Genomic DNA, 16,266 nt, shown 5'->3' on the forward strand with positions numbered 1-16,266 from the left:
GCCTGAGCCCAGCTGCCCAGAGCACTGATCCTGAGCCGCTGGAGTCTTCAGAACTGGAAGTATTTACAGTCATTCACTGTACTCTACCAGGTGTGTGGATTTTTTGTGTGTGTTGTGGTGGAGGGCGTGATTGCATGCTAAGGTGTGGGAAGGTGGGATCCAGGGGGCCCAAGTAAATTTTTGCCCAGGGTCCAATCAATATTAAAGACGGCCCTGTGCAGGGGGGAAGACAATCTGTGGAAGACGAAGGAGAACTTATGGCTGTACCTGGCCAAAACTCTGAACTTAACTGATTTCTGTCTCCGAACCACTTTATCCGCATCTAACATTTTGGAGACATGTCTGGTAGCAGTCCCCACCCCGGTAGCTGTATGGACGGGGCTCCTACGTTCCCAATGGAATGACACTGATCTACAAAATGATGATGTTAAATATGGACATGTAAATCCCTATCATGCTTGTTATAACTGTTCTATGATAAAAATAATTACAGGTCTTGTTACAGCAGCAGAAATATGTTATAAGTTTACCTGTGATGAGAAACTATTGCCTCCCTGCATACAAGCAAAAATGCAGAACAAGACTAAGCCAAATATTTGCAACAGAAACGTAAACAGCTGTAAAAAGATAGTATCAGGAAAGAATATGTAATGTAACATTACAAAAACAGTACCATCCCTAGACAAACATGTACCTCTACCAACAGGATGGTGTGGCAAAACCAACCTCGCCACTGGGTTTCGGAGGGACCTGGCTACCAGCCTCTTGCCTCAGGATTATGGCCCATACTAACTTTAAAGGAGAAGACAGACCGGCCGCACAGCTTAAATCTGTCTTTGGAATTGTATTTTATGTTATGTGAGGGTACCCAGATAGCTAATTTTATTGTATTCGTGTAGTCTGAGTGCCATTCACCTAATAATATGCACTCAGACTTGAGCTATCTGGGGATATGTTAAATGTCTGTGTTTACTGTAAGGGTTGTGACATTGCATGTTTAAATGGTGATTTCTGTCCTGTTGTCCCCACATGTGTATTGGCGATTTCCCTTTGTCTTGAGAGATAATTGAATTACTCCTCGGGTGTCTCCAGGGCAGAGAGGAGGAAACCATGATGCATTGTGGGGATGTATTGTGCCTGTTTTATCCTTCATCATGTTGAGGCTGGTGTTTGGGTAACTGATCAACACTGGGGGATTGCTATACGCTGAAGATTTGCTATACTCCCCTGGCTTTACTACTAGCTGTTGTAAGAGCTGTTCCTGCTCTCTGGTTTTAGGAGAGATTCACCCACTGGAGCCTGGAGCCTTGTCGTAGGTCCAGGGTGGGTAGGAGACGGTGAGACCTCAACCAAGCTTCAGCGGTTCGTGGGGTCTGCAGTGCGTACGGTGTCAAGTGGAGTGCTTGGAGTCCTCGGAAAGTACTAGGAGCACTATCAACAGAGGTACCAGGTCGGGGTGCCAGGAGATCCGTTACAGATGGGTATTGGCCTGTGGAAATACTAGTTACACATACATACCGGCCAACATTACAGAGGGACCCTGTACAATAGCTAGGTTGACATTAGCAATGATACCACTATTCCCAGCAATGCAGACACGACACACGAGAGACACTTCCCTACAGCTACCAGAAAATTGTGACTATAATGTGAATCTCCTCTCTAGATCAGAATATATGAGTTTAGGGATATCTATGATAGGGGTACCAGGGTTGGCCATATATAACCACAGGACAATATCAAAACTTGCCTGTTTTATGGTAAAACAGATAAACGTCACTAGTGCAATTCTGCAAGATATGCTGCTGGATATACAATCGTATGAAAAGGCTATCTTGCAGAATAGGGCAACTATTGACTATTTATTGCTCCAACATGGTATAGGATGCTCAGCGTTCCCAGGGATGTGTTGTTTCAATTTATCAGATCACTCCCGTGGAATAAAAGATAAAATAGGCCACTAGAAGAGATGATTAAACATATAAAACAAGATGTTGACCAAGGATGGTGGGACTGGCTTTTTGGCTGGATACCTGACTTTGATCAAATAAGGTATGTTTTAGGAGTGGTACTCGCCGTGGTCGCTGCAATAGTGTGTCTCTGCTGTTGTCTACAGTGTGTGCCCTCCCTTCTTGTCATATGTCAAAAAGTGGCCGAAAGAGGGGTACACTCAACATTCCTCTATACTCCGGTAGAGGTAGAAGAGGCAAACACAACCCCAACAAAGCCTGAGGATTATACTCCTGAAGGGTATATGAAATATCTAAAGGCTTACAAGCAAACTAAGTGAGAAAAGAGAAAGAACCATATAGTATAAGATATATAAAGGTTCTAAGAGGGGATTGAAGGGGTATATGTAACTCCATTTTGTCTGCTTTAACAATGTGTATTGTGATAATATCTTGGTCAATGCACTGTTTCAAGTTCCCCCTCTGTGGAATTTAGGAAACTTCCTGTCCTTGGACAGTTTCTATAGACCCTTAAATTCTTTAGTTAAAACAGTCACACCTTATAAGGTCATCCCGGCTTAATGCATACTAAGCATATATGTGTCTACACCTGATTGGTTAATGATGTTACTATGTAAATTATACTCTTTGCTTCTTTAAAAGGCTGAACTAAGGGGTAATAAAATTAGAGTGAATTTGAACAAGACACGTGTTTGGTGTTAAATCTGATTCATTCTCCTGGCGCCAGAAAAGACTTAATTCAAGCTGACCACCGAAAATCTGGTATTAGGAATACCATAAGCAAGGGTCTAAATTGCCTAACAGCCACCATTATTTTCCAGCACTGACTTAACTCTCTTAGGCATGGAGTTCACTAGAGATTCAACGGTTTCCACTGGAATCCTCTTCCACTCCTCCATGACGACTTCACTGAGCTGGTGGATTTTAGAGACCTTGCGCTCCTCCACCTATCATTTGAGGATGCCCCACAGGTGCATAATACGGTCTAGATCTGGAGAAGTGCTTGGCCAGTCCAGTACCTTTACCCTCAGTTACTTAAGCAAGGCAGTGGTCATCTTGGAGTTGTCTTTGGGGTCGTTATCATGTTGGAAAACTGCCCTGTGGCCCAGTTTCCAAATGGAGGGGATCATGCTCTGCTTCAGTATGTCACAGTACATGTAAGCATTCATGGTTCCGTCAATGAACTGTAGCTCCCCACAGCCGGCAGCACTCATGCAGCCCCAAACCATTACACTCCCACCGCCATGCTTGACTGTAGGCAGGACACACTTGTCTTTGTACTCCTCACCTGGTTGCCGCCACACACGCTTGACACCATCTGAACCAAATAAGTTTATCTTGGTCTCATCAGACTACAGGACATGGTTCCAGTAATCCATGTCCTTAGTCTGCTTGTCTTCAGCAAACTGTTGGCCGGCTTTCTAGTGCATCCTCTTTAGAAGAGGCTTCCTTCTGGGATGACAGCCATGCAGACCAATTTGATGCAGTGTGCGAATACCAAATTTAACACCCCTGCTCCCAATTCACACCTGAGACCTTGTAAGACTAACGAGTCACATGACACCAGGAAGGGAAGGGCTAATTGGGCACAATTTGGCCATTTTCACTTAGGGGTGTACTCACTTTTGTTTCCAGCATTTTAGACAATAATGTCGGTGTGTTGAGTTATTTTGAGGACACAGCATATTTACCCTGTTATACAAGCTGTACACTGACTACTTTACATTCTATTAAAGTGTCATATCTTCAGGGTTGTCCCATGAAAAGAGAGAATAAAATATTGTATTGTACTCACTGAGATACTGTATATTGGGCCATTTGTGCCTTAAGTCACAAATGTAAAGAGGCAGATTGTAGACAGTAGTCGTGGGAGATGATGAGGACATATAGTCAAATTTCTGCTGATTCAATGTTTAGGAAAGAATGGATTCGAGAAATATTTTTGAAGTGGAGGCGTAAGAGGTATTAAAGATGTTCTCCAGCTACACCTCATGTTACTGCTGCTGTAGACATCACCGCTGAGGCCACTGATTGGCCAGGAGCAGTGACGTGCTTGTAGACGGCGCCTCAGACTTGAGTCCTGCAGGGACCAGAAACAGAGGAGAGGGGAGCTCAGCGCTGGAACCGGAGCACTGGTGACATGTGAGCCTTTTTTTTATTCTTTAACCCCTGCACCCTGTCTGTAAAGGGAACCTGTCATCAACTTTCTGCTGACCTTACTGAGGGCAGTATAAAATAGTGACAGAAATGCTGATTTCAGCGGTGTGTCGCTAGTGAGCTAAAAGTAAGTGGTTGCTGAGAACCAGCATCATAATCATTGCAGCTCAGGCCTTGAAAAGAGTCAGATCTACCTGAGAAGAGTCCTGGTTATCCATAATCTCCTGCTCTCCCGACCATCTGCTGATGATTGGCAGTTCTATCCTAGACAGAAAGGGAGATAACTCGGTAGAAGCCTGTCAGTCATCAGCAGGTGGGCAGGGAGAGCAGGAACTGATGGATAACCAGGACTCTTCTCAGGTGGCCGGGACTCTTTTCCAGGTCTAGTCTGCAATGATTGTGATGTTGGTTCTCGGTAACCACTTACTTTTAACTTATAAATGACAGACCGCTGAAATCAACTCACCTGTCTCTACTTTATGCTGCTGTTAGTATGGGCAGCAGACAGTTTATTACAGGTCCCTTTAAGTGCTTGGATATTGATCTTAAATCTATAACAGGCAGCCCCTGATATTAGCTGCTCCGATGCTCTCCCTTGCACGGTGCTGTATAGCGCAGGGCAAGAGCTTTTCTGTTTGTTTTTACACTGCTAGGCAGAGGCTTCCGCTCAGCAGTGTCTTCGGTGACGTCACCGGCTCTGATGGGCGGCCTTTAGCGCTGCCCTAGCCGTTTTACAGTAGCAGTCCGCAACAGTGACCAGCCCTCTTGCATCACGGGTGAGTGTGACGTCACTGTCGCGGCATGCTATTGGCTGCACCCCTTGTCGTTGAATGTTTTAATCTGCGAGACGGGAAGATTTTTAGAATTGGATAACCCCTTTAACATATCTTTATTGCTACACCACCACATTTTAATTAACACTGTATACCATTAATCACACCTCTCTATAAAATCCTTTTAATGGTGCTATGCCCCTGTGTGTCCCTTCATTGTGATTGAATCCCGCCAACAGACCTATCCTAGCTAATCGATCTGAGTTTGTGTGTAAATTACACCCTACCATCTGGGAACTAATCATTACAGGCTTCCTGTCCTCTCATAAAGACGCGACACCACTTCCCTGTGCCCAGAATGTGTAATTCTACACATAGACTTCAACAAAATGGCTACCGCAGTTTCAAAGCAGCGGCGCGGGTCTCCACCTAGCGTTCCCCCTAGTGCAGGAAGCGTCACTTACATGCGACAGTAACAAGCGTCGTATCTGTGAAAACGCTGACGGTAATTATTGTAGTTGTGAACGGGGATGTATGGGGTAGACTAGTGGCAGCGGCGTGTGTTCACCTCCTGTCCGCTCCTCTTTCTCCATCGTGGCTTCTCCTGACCTTGTGCTCTTTATTCTTTGAGGTGACCGTGTTGTGCTCTTATTACAGCGGTGTGGACATCACCTCCCAGAATTTATATTCCTGACCAGAGCCAGGAATTGTAAAACGCACAGTGGCAAGATGTTATCTCCCTGTGTGAACACGGTCAGAGTGCGATGTAAATGTTACGTCACTGGGCCCACCTTAATCTCAGTGCCCCACTTTCATGCATTATGCCGGAGGAGGGCAGTGTTCACACTTGCATTGTGGTTGTATACTGACGCATGGCTTGATCTGTCATATGAGCAATGCTAACCATGAAGTATGGTATGCTGTCTCTATTCTTCCCATCCAATCAGATAGGTCCTGCAAAGAAGAAACGCATGTGTATGAACTGAGCCTTGGAGGAAGCCTGATCACACCATGTGTCCTCATCCATAGCTCGGATACATTGCTTCTGCTTCCAGCTCGCCTTCCAAATGGCAGATAGACAGGATTCCAGATATATAACCATTGCTGACATCCGGTGAAGCCAAGTGATGTAATGGTCAGCGAGGAGTTGTGGACACCCCCTTGTAACCAAATCCCCATTCTTTCGATCTCCCTTTAGTGGACAATCGCAGGATCTACATTAATAAAAGCTCTGATTAAAAAAATCTACCAGCCAAGACACTGGAGCACTGATCACCGTTACACTGTCGGGAGAAGCGTAACAAGCAGCCTCTGCTCAGACGTATAGAGATCGCTGCCTAGAGGGGTCTATTATCCTGTAGATAGGGGATAAGTGTCTCATTGGTGGTGGTCTGACCACTGGATCCCCCGCCAGTCGCTACAACCGGGGACTTGGTACAGCTGACACAATACTTACTGTATCTCCATTGAACTCTATGGGACTGCTGAATGAGGCACGCTCCATTCTAGTGATCGGTGGGGGACCCAGAGGTCAGACCATCACCAGACACTTATCCCTTATCCTGTGGATAGAGGAAAAGTTATTGTAATGGGACAATCCTTTAAATATGACGCATGCTTTCCTGTAAAAGTGGAAGGAGGTGATGCTTTACCGTATGTTTTCCAGTTTAGTGGGTGCAGTCTGTAATGTTGTGACCGACACGGTGTTAGCCATGGTGCAGAATAACAGCTTTGTGCTCTCTCATCAGGTCACTGCAATGGCAGCTCCATCAAATTTGGTTGCAAAGAGTGGACGGCGCTTCAAATGGGCCATTGAGTTCAGCACTGGCGGAACCAGGTATGTTGCCACTTATCTCATTATTGGTGGTATAATAGAGGAACCAACCAGTCTAGGGTATGTGATTGCTGCTTACGGGAAAAAGTGATTGCTGCTCATGATCACTAATATAACTTGTGTATCGTCCGTTCTGAGAACCTCCAGAACCCACAAGACCTACTGATGCCCTACTCAGAGTAAAGCTGCCCCCGCCGTCAGCTGTTCACCAGGTCTAGCTGCGTGCACCTACTGATGCCCTACTCAGAGTAAAGCTGCCCCCACCGTCAGCTGTTTACCAGGTCTAGCTGCGTGCACCTACTGATGCCCTACTCAGAGTAAAGCTGCCCCCGCCGTCAGCTGTTCACCAGGTCTAGCGGCGTGCACCTACTGATGCCCTACTCAGAGTAAAGCTGCCCCCGCCGTCAGCTGTTCACCAGGTCTAGCTGCGTGCACCTACTGATGCCCTACTCAGAGTAAAGCTGCCCCCGCCGTCAGCTGTTCACCAGGTCTAGCTGCGTGCACCTACTGATCCCCTACTCAGAGTAAAGCTGCCCCCGCCGTCAGCTGTTCACCAGGTCTAGCTGCGTGCACCTACTGATGCCCTACTCAGAGTAAAGCTGCCCCCGCCGTCAGCTGTTCACCAGGTCTAGCTGCGTGCACCTACTGATGCCCTACTCAGAGTAAAGCTGCCCCCGCCATCAGCTGTTCACCAGGTCTAGCTGCGTGCACCTACTGATGCCCTACTCAGAGTAAAGCTGCCCCCGCCGTCAGCTGTTCACCAGGTCTAGCTGCGTGCACCTACTGATGCCCTACTCAGAGTAAAGCTGCCCCCGCTGTCAGCTGTTCACCAGGTCTAGCTGCGTGCACCTACTGATGCCCTACTCAGAGTAAAGCTGCCCCCGCCGTCAGCTGTTCACCAGGTCTAGCGGCGTGCACCTACTGATGCCCTACTCAGAGTAAAGCTGCCCCCGCCGTCAGCTGTTCACCAGGTCTAGCTGCGTGCACCTACTGATGCCCTACTCAGAGTAAAGCTGCCCCCGCCGTCAGCTGTTCACCAGGTCTAGCTGCGTGCACCTACTGATGCCCTACTCAGAGTAAAGCTGCCCCCGCCGTCAGCTGTTCACCAGGTCTAGCTGCGTGCACCTACTGATGCCCTATTCAGAGTAAAGCTGCCCCCGCCATCAGCTGTTCACCAGGTCTAGCTGCGTGCACCTACTGATCCCCTACTCAGAGTAAAGCTGCCCCCGCCATCAGCTGTTCACCAGGTCTAGCTGCGTGCACCTACTGATCCCCTACTCAGAGTAAAGCTGCCCCCGCCGTCAGCTGTTCACCAGGTCTAGCTGCGTGCACCTACTGATGCCCTACTCAGAGTAAAGCTGCCCCCGCCGTCAGCTGTTCACCAGGTCTAGCTGCGTGCACCTACTGATGCCCTACTCAGAGTAAAGCTGCCCCCGCCGTCAGCTGTTCACCAGGTCTAGCTGCGTGCACCTACTGATGCCCTACTCAGAGTAAAGCTGCCCCCGCCATCAGCTGTTCACCAGGGTCTAGCTGCGTGCACCTACTGATGCCCTAATCAGAGTAAAGCTGCCCCCGCCGTCAGCTGTTCACCAGGGTCTAGCTGCGTGCACCTACTGATGCCCTACTCAGAGTAAAGCTGCCCCCGCCATCAGCTGTTCACCAGGGTCTAGCTGCGTGCACCTACTGATGCCCTAATCAGAGTAAAGCTGCCCCCGCCGTCAGCTGTTCACCAGGGTCTAGCTGCGTGCACCTACTGATGCCCTAATCAGAGTAAAGCTGCCCCCGCCGTCAGCTGTTCACCAGGTCTAGCTGCGTGCACCTACTGATGCCCTAATCAGAGTAAAGCTGCCCCCGCCGTCAGCTGTTCACCAGGTCTAGCTGCGTGCACCTACTGATGCCCTACTCGGTGCTACTGATCCACACCACCAATTCAAATGTGTGGTCAATCTGTGGAGTCCATCAGAAGCTCTCTGCACTCACATAGGGTGTCCCAAATGGAGGACCCCTGCTTCTTTATCAAGTCAGGGCATAAGGAACCCCTAATAAACTGACATTTGTAAATCTCGTGTCTAAAGATTTGAGCTCCTCTTACAAACCACCATCCATTCTGAAACCTATCTCCACCATCTTCTTTTTGTATCCCCTTCTTTCTCTTGTCAGGGGCCGGGGTGAGAGGAGCGCTCTGCAGGACAGTATGTACCCAGTAGGATATTCTGACAAACAAGTCCCAGACACCAGTGTGCAAGAGTCTGACAGCGACCTTGTGGTGAAGGTAAGGAGATGACCAGGCTTATGTGTCAGATCATTATTTAAAGGGCAAGCTGTCACCTTAGTGACCGATCCGCTCTACCACTATTGGATATAGCACAAACAATACTGTGATATATGTGTAATATGAAGGATTTTAGTAAACATTTATAAATCTGCTCCTCCTGCCCTGTGACTGTTGGCTGCCGTCTACACCTGCAGAATACAGGTATTCTTTGTTAGGCTTCTGTTAGCCAAACGGCACATACAAGAGCCAACCTGTCCCTGTAATGTGCTGACCTTTAGGATCCTTACATGCATACATTTTGTGCAGCCAGACAAAGTGCGTGTATTATTTTAATTTTTTTCTGCAAATGGTGTGTTTCAGGCCCCATGCACACGACCCTATATTTTCCAGCATTCAATCTGCATTTTTTTGTGGATTGGTTGTGGACCCATTCATTTCGGCGGGGCCGCAAAAACAAAAAGCAGACAGCACAACATGTGCTGTCTGCCTCCATATGTCCGTTCTGCCATCCCGTAAAAAAAGATAAAACAAGGATGGGACAGTTCTAAAGTTGAGAGAAAGAAAATGGCGGCATGCACGCGGCCGGTATCCATGTTTTGAGGATCCAAGGTTTGCAGACTGCAAACATACATGGTCGTGTGCATGAGTCCTAAGGCCTCTTTCACAGGGGCGAGTTTTCCGCGCGGGTGCAATGCGTGAGGTGAACGTATTGCACCCGCACTGAATCCGGACCCATTCATTTCTATGGGGCTGTGCACATGAGCGGTGATTTTCACGCATCACTTGTGCATTGCGTGAAAATCGCAGCATGTTCTATATTGTGCGTTTTTCCCGCAACGCAGGCCCCATAGAGGTGAATGGGGCTGCGTGAAAATCGCAAGCAAGTGCAGATGCGGTGCGATTTTTCACGCATGGTTGCTAGGAGATGATCGGGATGGGGACCTGATCATTATTATTTTCCCTTATAACATGGTTTATAAGGGAAAATAATAGCATTCCTGATACAGAATGCTTAGTAAAAAAAATGTAACTCACCTCATCCACTTGTTCGCTCAGCCCGGCTTCTCTTCTGTCTTCTTCTTTGATGACCTGGGAGGAAAAGGACCTTTGGTGACGTCACTGCGCTCATCACATGGTCTGTCACATGATCCATCACCATGGTGATGGATCATGTAATGGACCATGTGATGAGCACAGTGATGTCATCAAAGGTCCTTTACCCAGGTCCTGAAGAAAGAAGAGAAGCCGGGCTGCGCGAACAAGTGGATGAGGTGAGTTACATTATATTTTAAAAAAATGTAACCCCTCCAGCCCTATTGTACTATGCATTTTGTATTCAGAATGCTATTATTTTCCCTTATAACCATGTTATAAGGGAAAATTATAAAATCTACACAACACCTAACCCAAACCCGAACTTCTGTGAAGAAGTTCGGGTCTGGGTACCAAACATGCTGATTTTTCTCACGCGGGTGCAAAACGCATTAAAACGATTTGCACTTGCGCGGAAAAAAAAGCCTGTGCTTCCTGCGTTTTATGTTTCCCCTAGACCTTCAGTGATAAGCTGGAGCTGGCATTTATTTATTTTTAACCATGAAAACACACTAAAAATGTAAAAGTCCAGAAGGTGGCAGCATAAGCCTACAGTATGTGTCGGGCAGCAGAATGGGGTGCAGAGGGGCTTTACCTTTACTAGGAGCATTTGCTGAGGTCTGTTCTTTGTGCAGCGCTGCTGGGACATCGTTATGGGACCAATCAAGCAGCTCCCCATGAACCTCTTCATAATGTATATGGCTGGGAACACAATTTCCATCTTCCCTATTATGATGGTGTGTATGATGGCGTGGCGACCCATACAAGCGCTGCTTGCTATACCTGCCAGTAAGTATTCTTTTCTACAACTGGAGATTTATAATCTGTGTGTTATTAACCTACACTGCTTGAGATTGTTATAGACCAATCGGAAAAGCATACATTTGCCATAATGTGTAGATTCCACACATACTGTATATTTTACACAGGAAGCACTGCCTGTAGGGTAGGTTCCTGACTAGTGAGCGCTGCTCTCCATAGAGGTCATGTTCCTCGGCCGATCATTGTTTGTCTCTGCTTTGAACGTGACGACAGCAATATAAACCATATGTAATACAACGTGTAAAAGAAAAATAAAACCGTCTCATTCTTTTCTTCCTAAGCCTTCAAGCTCCTGGAGAGCTCTGGTCAGCGGTACTTCCAAGGCTTTGTGTATCTCATTGGAAACCTTCTGGGACTTGCATTGGCTGTTTATAAGTGTCAGTCCATGGGACTTCTACCCACGCATGCTTCTGATTGGCTGGCTTTCATTGAACCGCCTGAGGTTAGTCTTCATTGATGAAATGTGCTGTTGGGTCACACTGGTCTTCAAGCTTCACTTGCTTTTTGATGGTGAGAATATAGTTTTAGCTATGCTACCATGTGGCCCTCCAAGCCACAGCCATATCCGGTGACCTTGCCAGAAACTGATCGTCACTGTTAGGCCTGGTTCACATGTGACTGATTAGCTGCAGAATTTCCGTCGTGAATTTTCGCGTGACAACGCTGCAGTGTTGTACAGTACCAGCAAGACGGATGAGAATTTCTGAATTATCATCCACAAGCTACGTTAATATAATGCAGCATGTCAATTCACACAGCGGATTTCCCCCTTTTCAGTGGTAATACAAGCAGAAGCACAGCAAAATCCGCTGCAGAGTTGTCGGTCACGTCGGCCGGGTTCACATCACCGTTTGAGCTTTCCGTTCTGATCCATCAGAAGAACAGAAATATAAAGAAAGAACGGATCCTTTGTTTTAAGCATCAGTTTTGCTCCGTGTCAGTTTGCACTAAAAATAACAGATCCGTCTTTTTTTGAGCATCAGTTTGTGTCATTTCCGTCAGAGATCAGATATTTTGGACAGGAGAAAAAGTCCTGAATGCAAAAACATAAAAAAAACTAAAATAAAAACTGATCTCTGACGGAAACTAATGCTCCATTTTTTTTCCCCTGTTCTGATGGATCAGAAGAACAGAAAGCTAAGGCTAGTTTTGCACCTGCGGTGTGAATTCCGGCAGGCTGGGGTCCGGCGGAGAACCGTACGCATTCTGGCAGATAATGCGGAGGATCGGCTGGACACAAACGGCTGGATGCTGAAGTCTGTGTCCGGACAATTCCCACCAGAAGTGTAATGACCACACAACGCAGTTGCGGCACGGCTGGCACTGTTTACTCAGTGTATTCTCACATAAGTTTTGTTTTCCGTTTTTATGATCAGTCAGAAGAGCAGAAAAATAACGGATCAGGCTGAGGTCATATATGCGTTGTGAACTCTGGCGGAGGAACAGACTGCCGTTATTCACTGTATCAAGTGTACATATGCCGGCTTTTAGTCAGACAAAAAAAAAAATACCGCACACTGCATTTTTTGTCTGGCCGGAAAGTGGCCAGATGCCATTACAGTGAATGGTGATCCGGTGGTGCACAGTGATATCTGACTGTCGGATATGGTAACTGATGCTCTAAAAGAGACTAATCAGTTCTTTTTAGAGCAAACTGATGCTCAAAATAACAGATTAAAAAATGGATCGGACAGAGTAGAAGAACAAAACGGTGAAGTGAATGCACACTTACTGGCTGCATGACCATTAACAATACAGACAGACTGAACAGTGCAGTCCGTGACACAACTGCATATGTGGCTGTACCATTATACTGTATCAACCACTAAAGGGAATCTGTCAGCAGTTTTGCCCATGTTAAAGAGGTTCTCCGACCTATTCTTTAAATTAGGGGAACTTTAATTACCTGTTATTACAGGTATACAGCCCTTCATAGGATCCTCTTCACGGTCACGTGACCGCTCTAAACGGGGTTTTCCAGGCTTCCGGTTCAGTGCCATCTAATTTTTCTGCCTGAGGCAGGAGATGGAACGTTATCGCTGACGTCACCACCTCCTGCCGGCCTTCTCAGGTCCCAACTCGTGTACATTACTGCGCATGCCCCGGGACCAGCCGTCTTTTCAGTGCTTCTATGAGAAACCTGTACTGACTGATACACAGTACAATGTAAGCACTGTGTATGAGTCTCAGCAAAGCGATCACACACAGAGGCTGATCATTATGCTTTATAGGTCACTGTGGATGGCAAAGGGGCACTAGAAGGCACATGAGGAGCACTAGGGATGGCAAAGGGGGCACTATGGATGGCCGTCACTGTTTTAGGGGCCCCGTGGAGGTCACTGTTTTGGGCATTCAGTATAAGTGATAGGGCTCATGCACAGAACCATATCCGTTTTGCAGTCTGCAAGTCGCGGATCTACTAAATAAGGTTACTGTACGTGTGCGATTCACATCTTTTTGCAGTCCCATTGAGTTCTATTGGTTTTAGATCTGCATTATGAGGACATGTTCTATATTTTGCAGAATTGACATACGGATGTGGAAAGATAGAACATGTCCTATTCTGGTTCTCAAAATGAGGTGCCCGAATCCATAGAACTGCAAAAAATGTGGATCGCAAAATGGATACGGTTGTGTGCATAAGGGTTTAGATACACAGCTCAGCAGGCAGGATCATACAAGATGGGATTAGATACACACTTCAGCAGGCTGTATCAGGCACACATACAGTATAGGATTGGATACGCTTGCTGCTTCCAGCTGTTTATCACACTCTGGAGATGGTGAGGGCAGAGCCTGTGGACGGTCAGTGATGGGATTAGATACAGAGCTCAGCAGGCTGTATCACACAGGATAGGATTAGATACACATGTGAGGGCAGAGCCTGTGGACGGTCAGTGATGGGATTAGATACAGAGCTCAGCAGGATGTATCACACAGGATAGGATTAGAGACACATGTGAGGGCAGAGCCTGTGGACGGTCAGTGATGGGATTAGATACACCGCTCAGCAGGCTGTATCACACAGGATAGGATTAGATACACATGTGAGGGCAGAGCCTGTGGACGGTCAGTGATGAGATTAGATACAGAGCTCAGCAGGATGTATCACACAGGATAGGATTAGAGACAGATGTGAGGGCAGAGCCTGTGGACGGTCAGTGATGGGATTAGATACAGAGCTCAGCAGGATGTATCACACAGGATAGGATTAGAGACAGATGTGAGGGCAGAGCCTGTGGACGGTCAGTGATGGGATTAGATACACAGCACAGCAGGCTGTATCACACAGGATAGGATTAGAGACACATGTGAGGGCAGAGCCTGTGGACGGTCAGTGATGGGATTAGATACAGAGCTCAGCAGGATGTATCACACAGGATAGGATTAGAGACACATGTGAGGGCAGAGCCTGTGGACGGTCAGTGATGGGATTAGATACAGAGCTCAGCAGGCTGTATCACACAGGATAGGATTAGATACACGTGAGGGCAGAGCCTGTGGACGGTCAGTGATGAGATTAGATACACAGCTCAGCAGGCTGTATCACACAGGATAGGATTAGAGACACATGTGAGGGCAGAGCCTGTGGACGGTCAGTGATGGGATTAGATACAGAGCTCAGCAGGCTGTATCACACAGGATAGGATTAGATACACATGTGAGGGCAGAGCCTGTGGACGGTCAGTGATGAGATTAGATACACAGCTCAGCAGGCTGTATCACACAGGATAGGATTAGATACACATGTGAGGGCAGAGCCTGTGGACGGTCAGTGATGGGATTTAGACACTGGGTGAGAAGTAGCAGGCTGTAACGGGAATGAGCCTTCTTAGCATCGTTGGTGATGCTAGGGAGGCTCATCCTTGTTGTGGCCAGCTGTTGGCTGACCACGGAGCCCCCCCCCCTGCCTGCCTTTCTTTACGATTTTGAAAGACCTCTGCTTGCCATCAATGAATGGAAAAATTCTTGCATACAGCCACAGGCTGAAAACCTGTCCCGATCATATCCAGCTGTGACAGCTGGAGTTGAACACCTTTTATTCAGGATAAATGACTACATTTGTCTCCTCTAAGACATACAAGTAGGATATATACGGATGTGACCTCCAGCTTACCTTTCTTTTCCTTTTGCAGAGGATGGAGCACAGTGGAGGAGGCCTTTTACTATGATGGTGTTTGTATAGCAACATATGCAGTGCAGAAGTTGGCCTCTACATTTTGGACTCGCTTCATAGTTCCTGTTCTGTACCCTTCTAATAAATTATTGCACACAATGTATCGTATGGATTCTGTTGACAACGCTATAATAAAAATCACAGCCAGCTTTATAGAAAAGGTTTTATTCCAGCTTTTGGAACATCCTATAACAATGAACGAAATGGCAAACAATGGTAAGTGTTGTAGAGGGAGCCCTAGCATACCACTGACAAGCGCTTCCTCCCACAAGAGAATGTCCACACCTCATTAACGTTATTACAGAAACAACTAACACACGGAATGGCGTCTACCAATAAATTAAAACTGGGCGAATTGTTCTATCCCACTAGACATAAAAATGTGCAATACAAATGAAAATACAAAACTTTTTCTTAGTTCATTCTTCTGATTTTAAAAGAAGGTAACGTTCTAAAACTCCCTTTAGAATGACATTCCCACAGTCCGAGGAAATGAGAGAGTGATCCACAATTTGGAAAGGAGCCTCCAGAAAACTAAAAAAATGCATATTGAACAAGGTAATATGAATTGCCATGTTTGGAGTTAAGGCGTGCCAACTCATTGTACCCCTACAAAAATGAACCCCTGTTTTCTCTAACACCCCTATGAAAACAGCTCTAAATAAGTGGGGTTCTTTCTGCTATACCTTACAAGCATTTCATGCTTGCTGCTGCATAGAGATCGATGAGGAACCCTGGGTCAAGATAGGGAAATGCTGTTCTATTCATCCCCTTTGTTACCTATTTATGTGCATTCAATAACACTTTTTTTGGCTTATAAATGGTTAAAAGGGTTTAGGATTTTGTTCTTTAGTTTTAATCAGTTTCCTAATAACCCGTTGCCCTCACAGAAATACTTGTAGGAATGGTGTATGTTCGGTAAAACAATCCACACATACATATTTCTGTTGTCTTCTGCTACAGTTGGAGTAATGCACCTTGGAACCTATATGTCTTAGGAATAAATGGTAATGACCTCCGTTCCACCACCTCTCACTAGCAAGACACGCTCCAGGCCTTCAGTCAAGACTTCTAGAAACTCCATATCTGGAGAAATGTTTGGTTAAGGAAAAATAATATTAATAATATTTATTTATATAGCGCCACAATATTCCGCAGCGCTTTAC

The 16,266-nt window shown here is 46.5% G+C and overlaps 2 protein-coding genes across 6 annotated transcripts in view; one reads left to right on the forward strand and one right to left on the reverse strand.

Annotated features, from left to right (window-relative positions):
* The first annotated feature begins 5,286 nt into the window (after positions 1-5,286).
* EMC4 (ER membrane protein complex subunit 4) lies at positions 5,287-15,635 on the forward strand. 2 transcript variants are annotated; one of them, XM_040416774.1, is made up of 6 exons: positions 5,287-5,405; positions 6,649-6,737; positions 8,895-9,006; positions 10,737-10,890; positions 11,205-11,365; positions 15,060-15,635. In XM_040416774.1, exons 2-6 carry the CDS (start codon positions 6,658-6,660, stop codon positions 15,093-15,095), a joined length of 543 nt encoding a protein of 180 aa, XP_040272708.1. In that variant the 5' UTR covers positions 5,287-5,405; positions 6,649-6,657; the 3' UTR covers positions 15,096-15,635. The 2 variants fall into 2 exon arrangements, with proteins under 2 accessions (XP_040272708.1, XP_040272707.1); XM_040416773.1 differs by lacking the exon at positions 5,287-5,405 and adding an exon at positions 5,714-6,508 and having other exon boundaries at positions 6,608-6,737.
* Positions 15,252-16,266, reverse strand: part of SLC12A6 (solute carrier family 12 member 6) — an 80,048-nt gene continuing 79,033 nt past the window's right edge. For 3 of the 4 annotated variants that reach the window (XM_040416771.1, XM_040416770.1, XM_040416772.1), the window contains one exon: positions 15,987-16,186. In XM_040416771.1, coding sequence (XP_040272705.1) covers positions 16,095-16,186 — 92 coding nt within the window. In that variant the 3' untranslated portion in view covers positions 15,987-16,094. Of the gene's footprint in view, positions 16,187-16,266 lie in introns of all 4 variants that reach the window. The other variant, XM_040416769.1, reaches the window with a different exon arrangement.

The sequence above is a fragment of the Bufo bufo genome, chromosome 2 (genome assembly GCF_905171765.1).
Source record: "Bufo bufo chromosome 2, aBufBuf1.1, whole genome shotgun sequence".
NCBI classification, from domain to species: domain Eukaryota; kingdom Metazoa; phylum Chordata; class Amphibia; order Anura; family Bufonidae; genus Bufo; species Bufo bufo.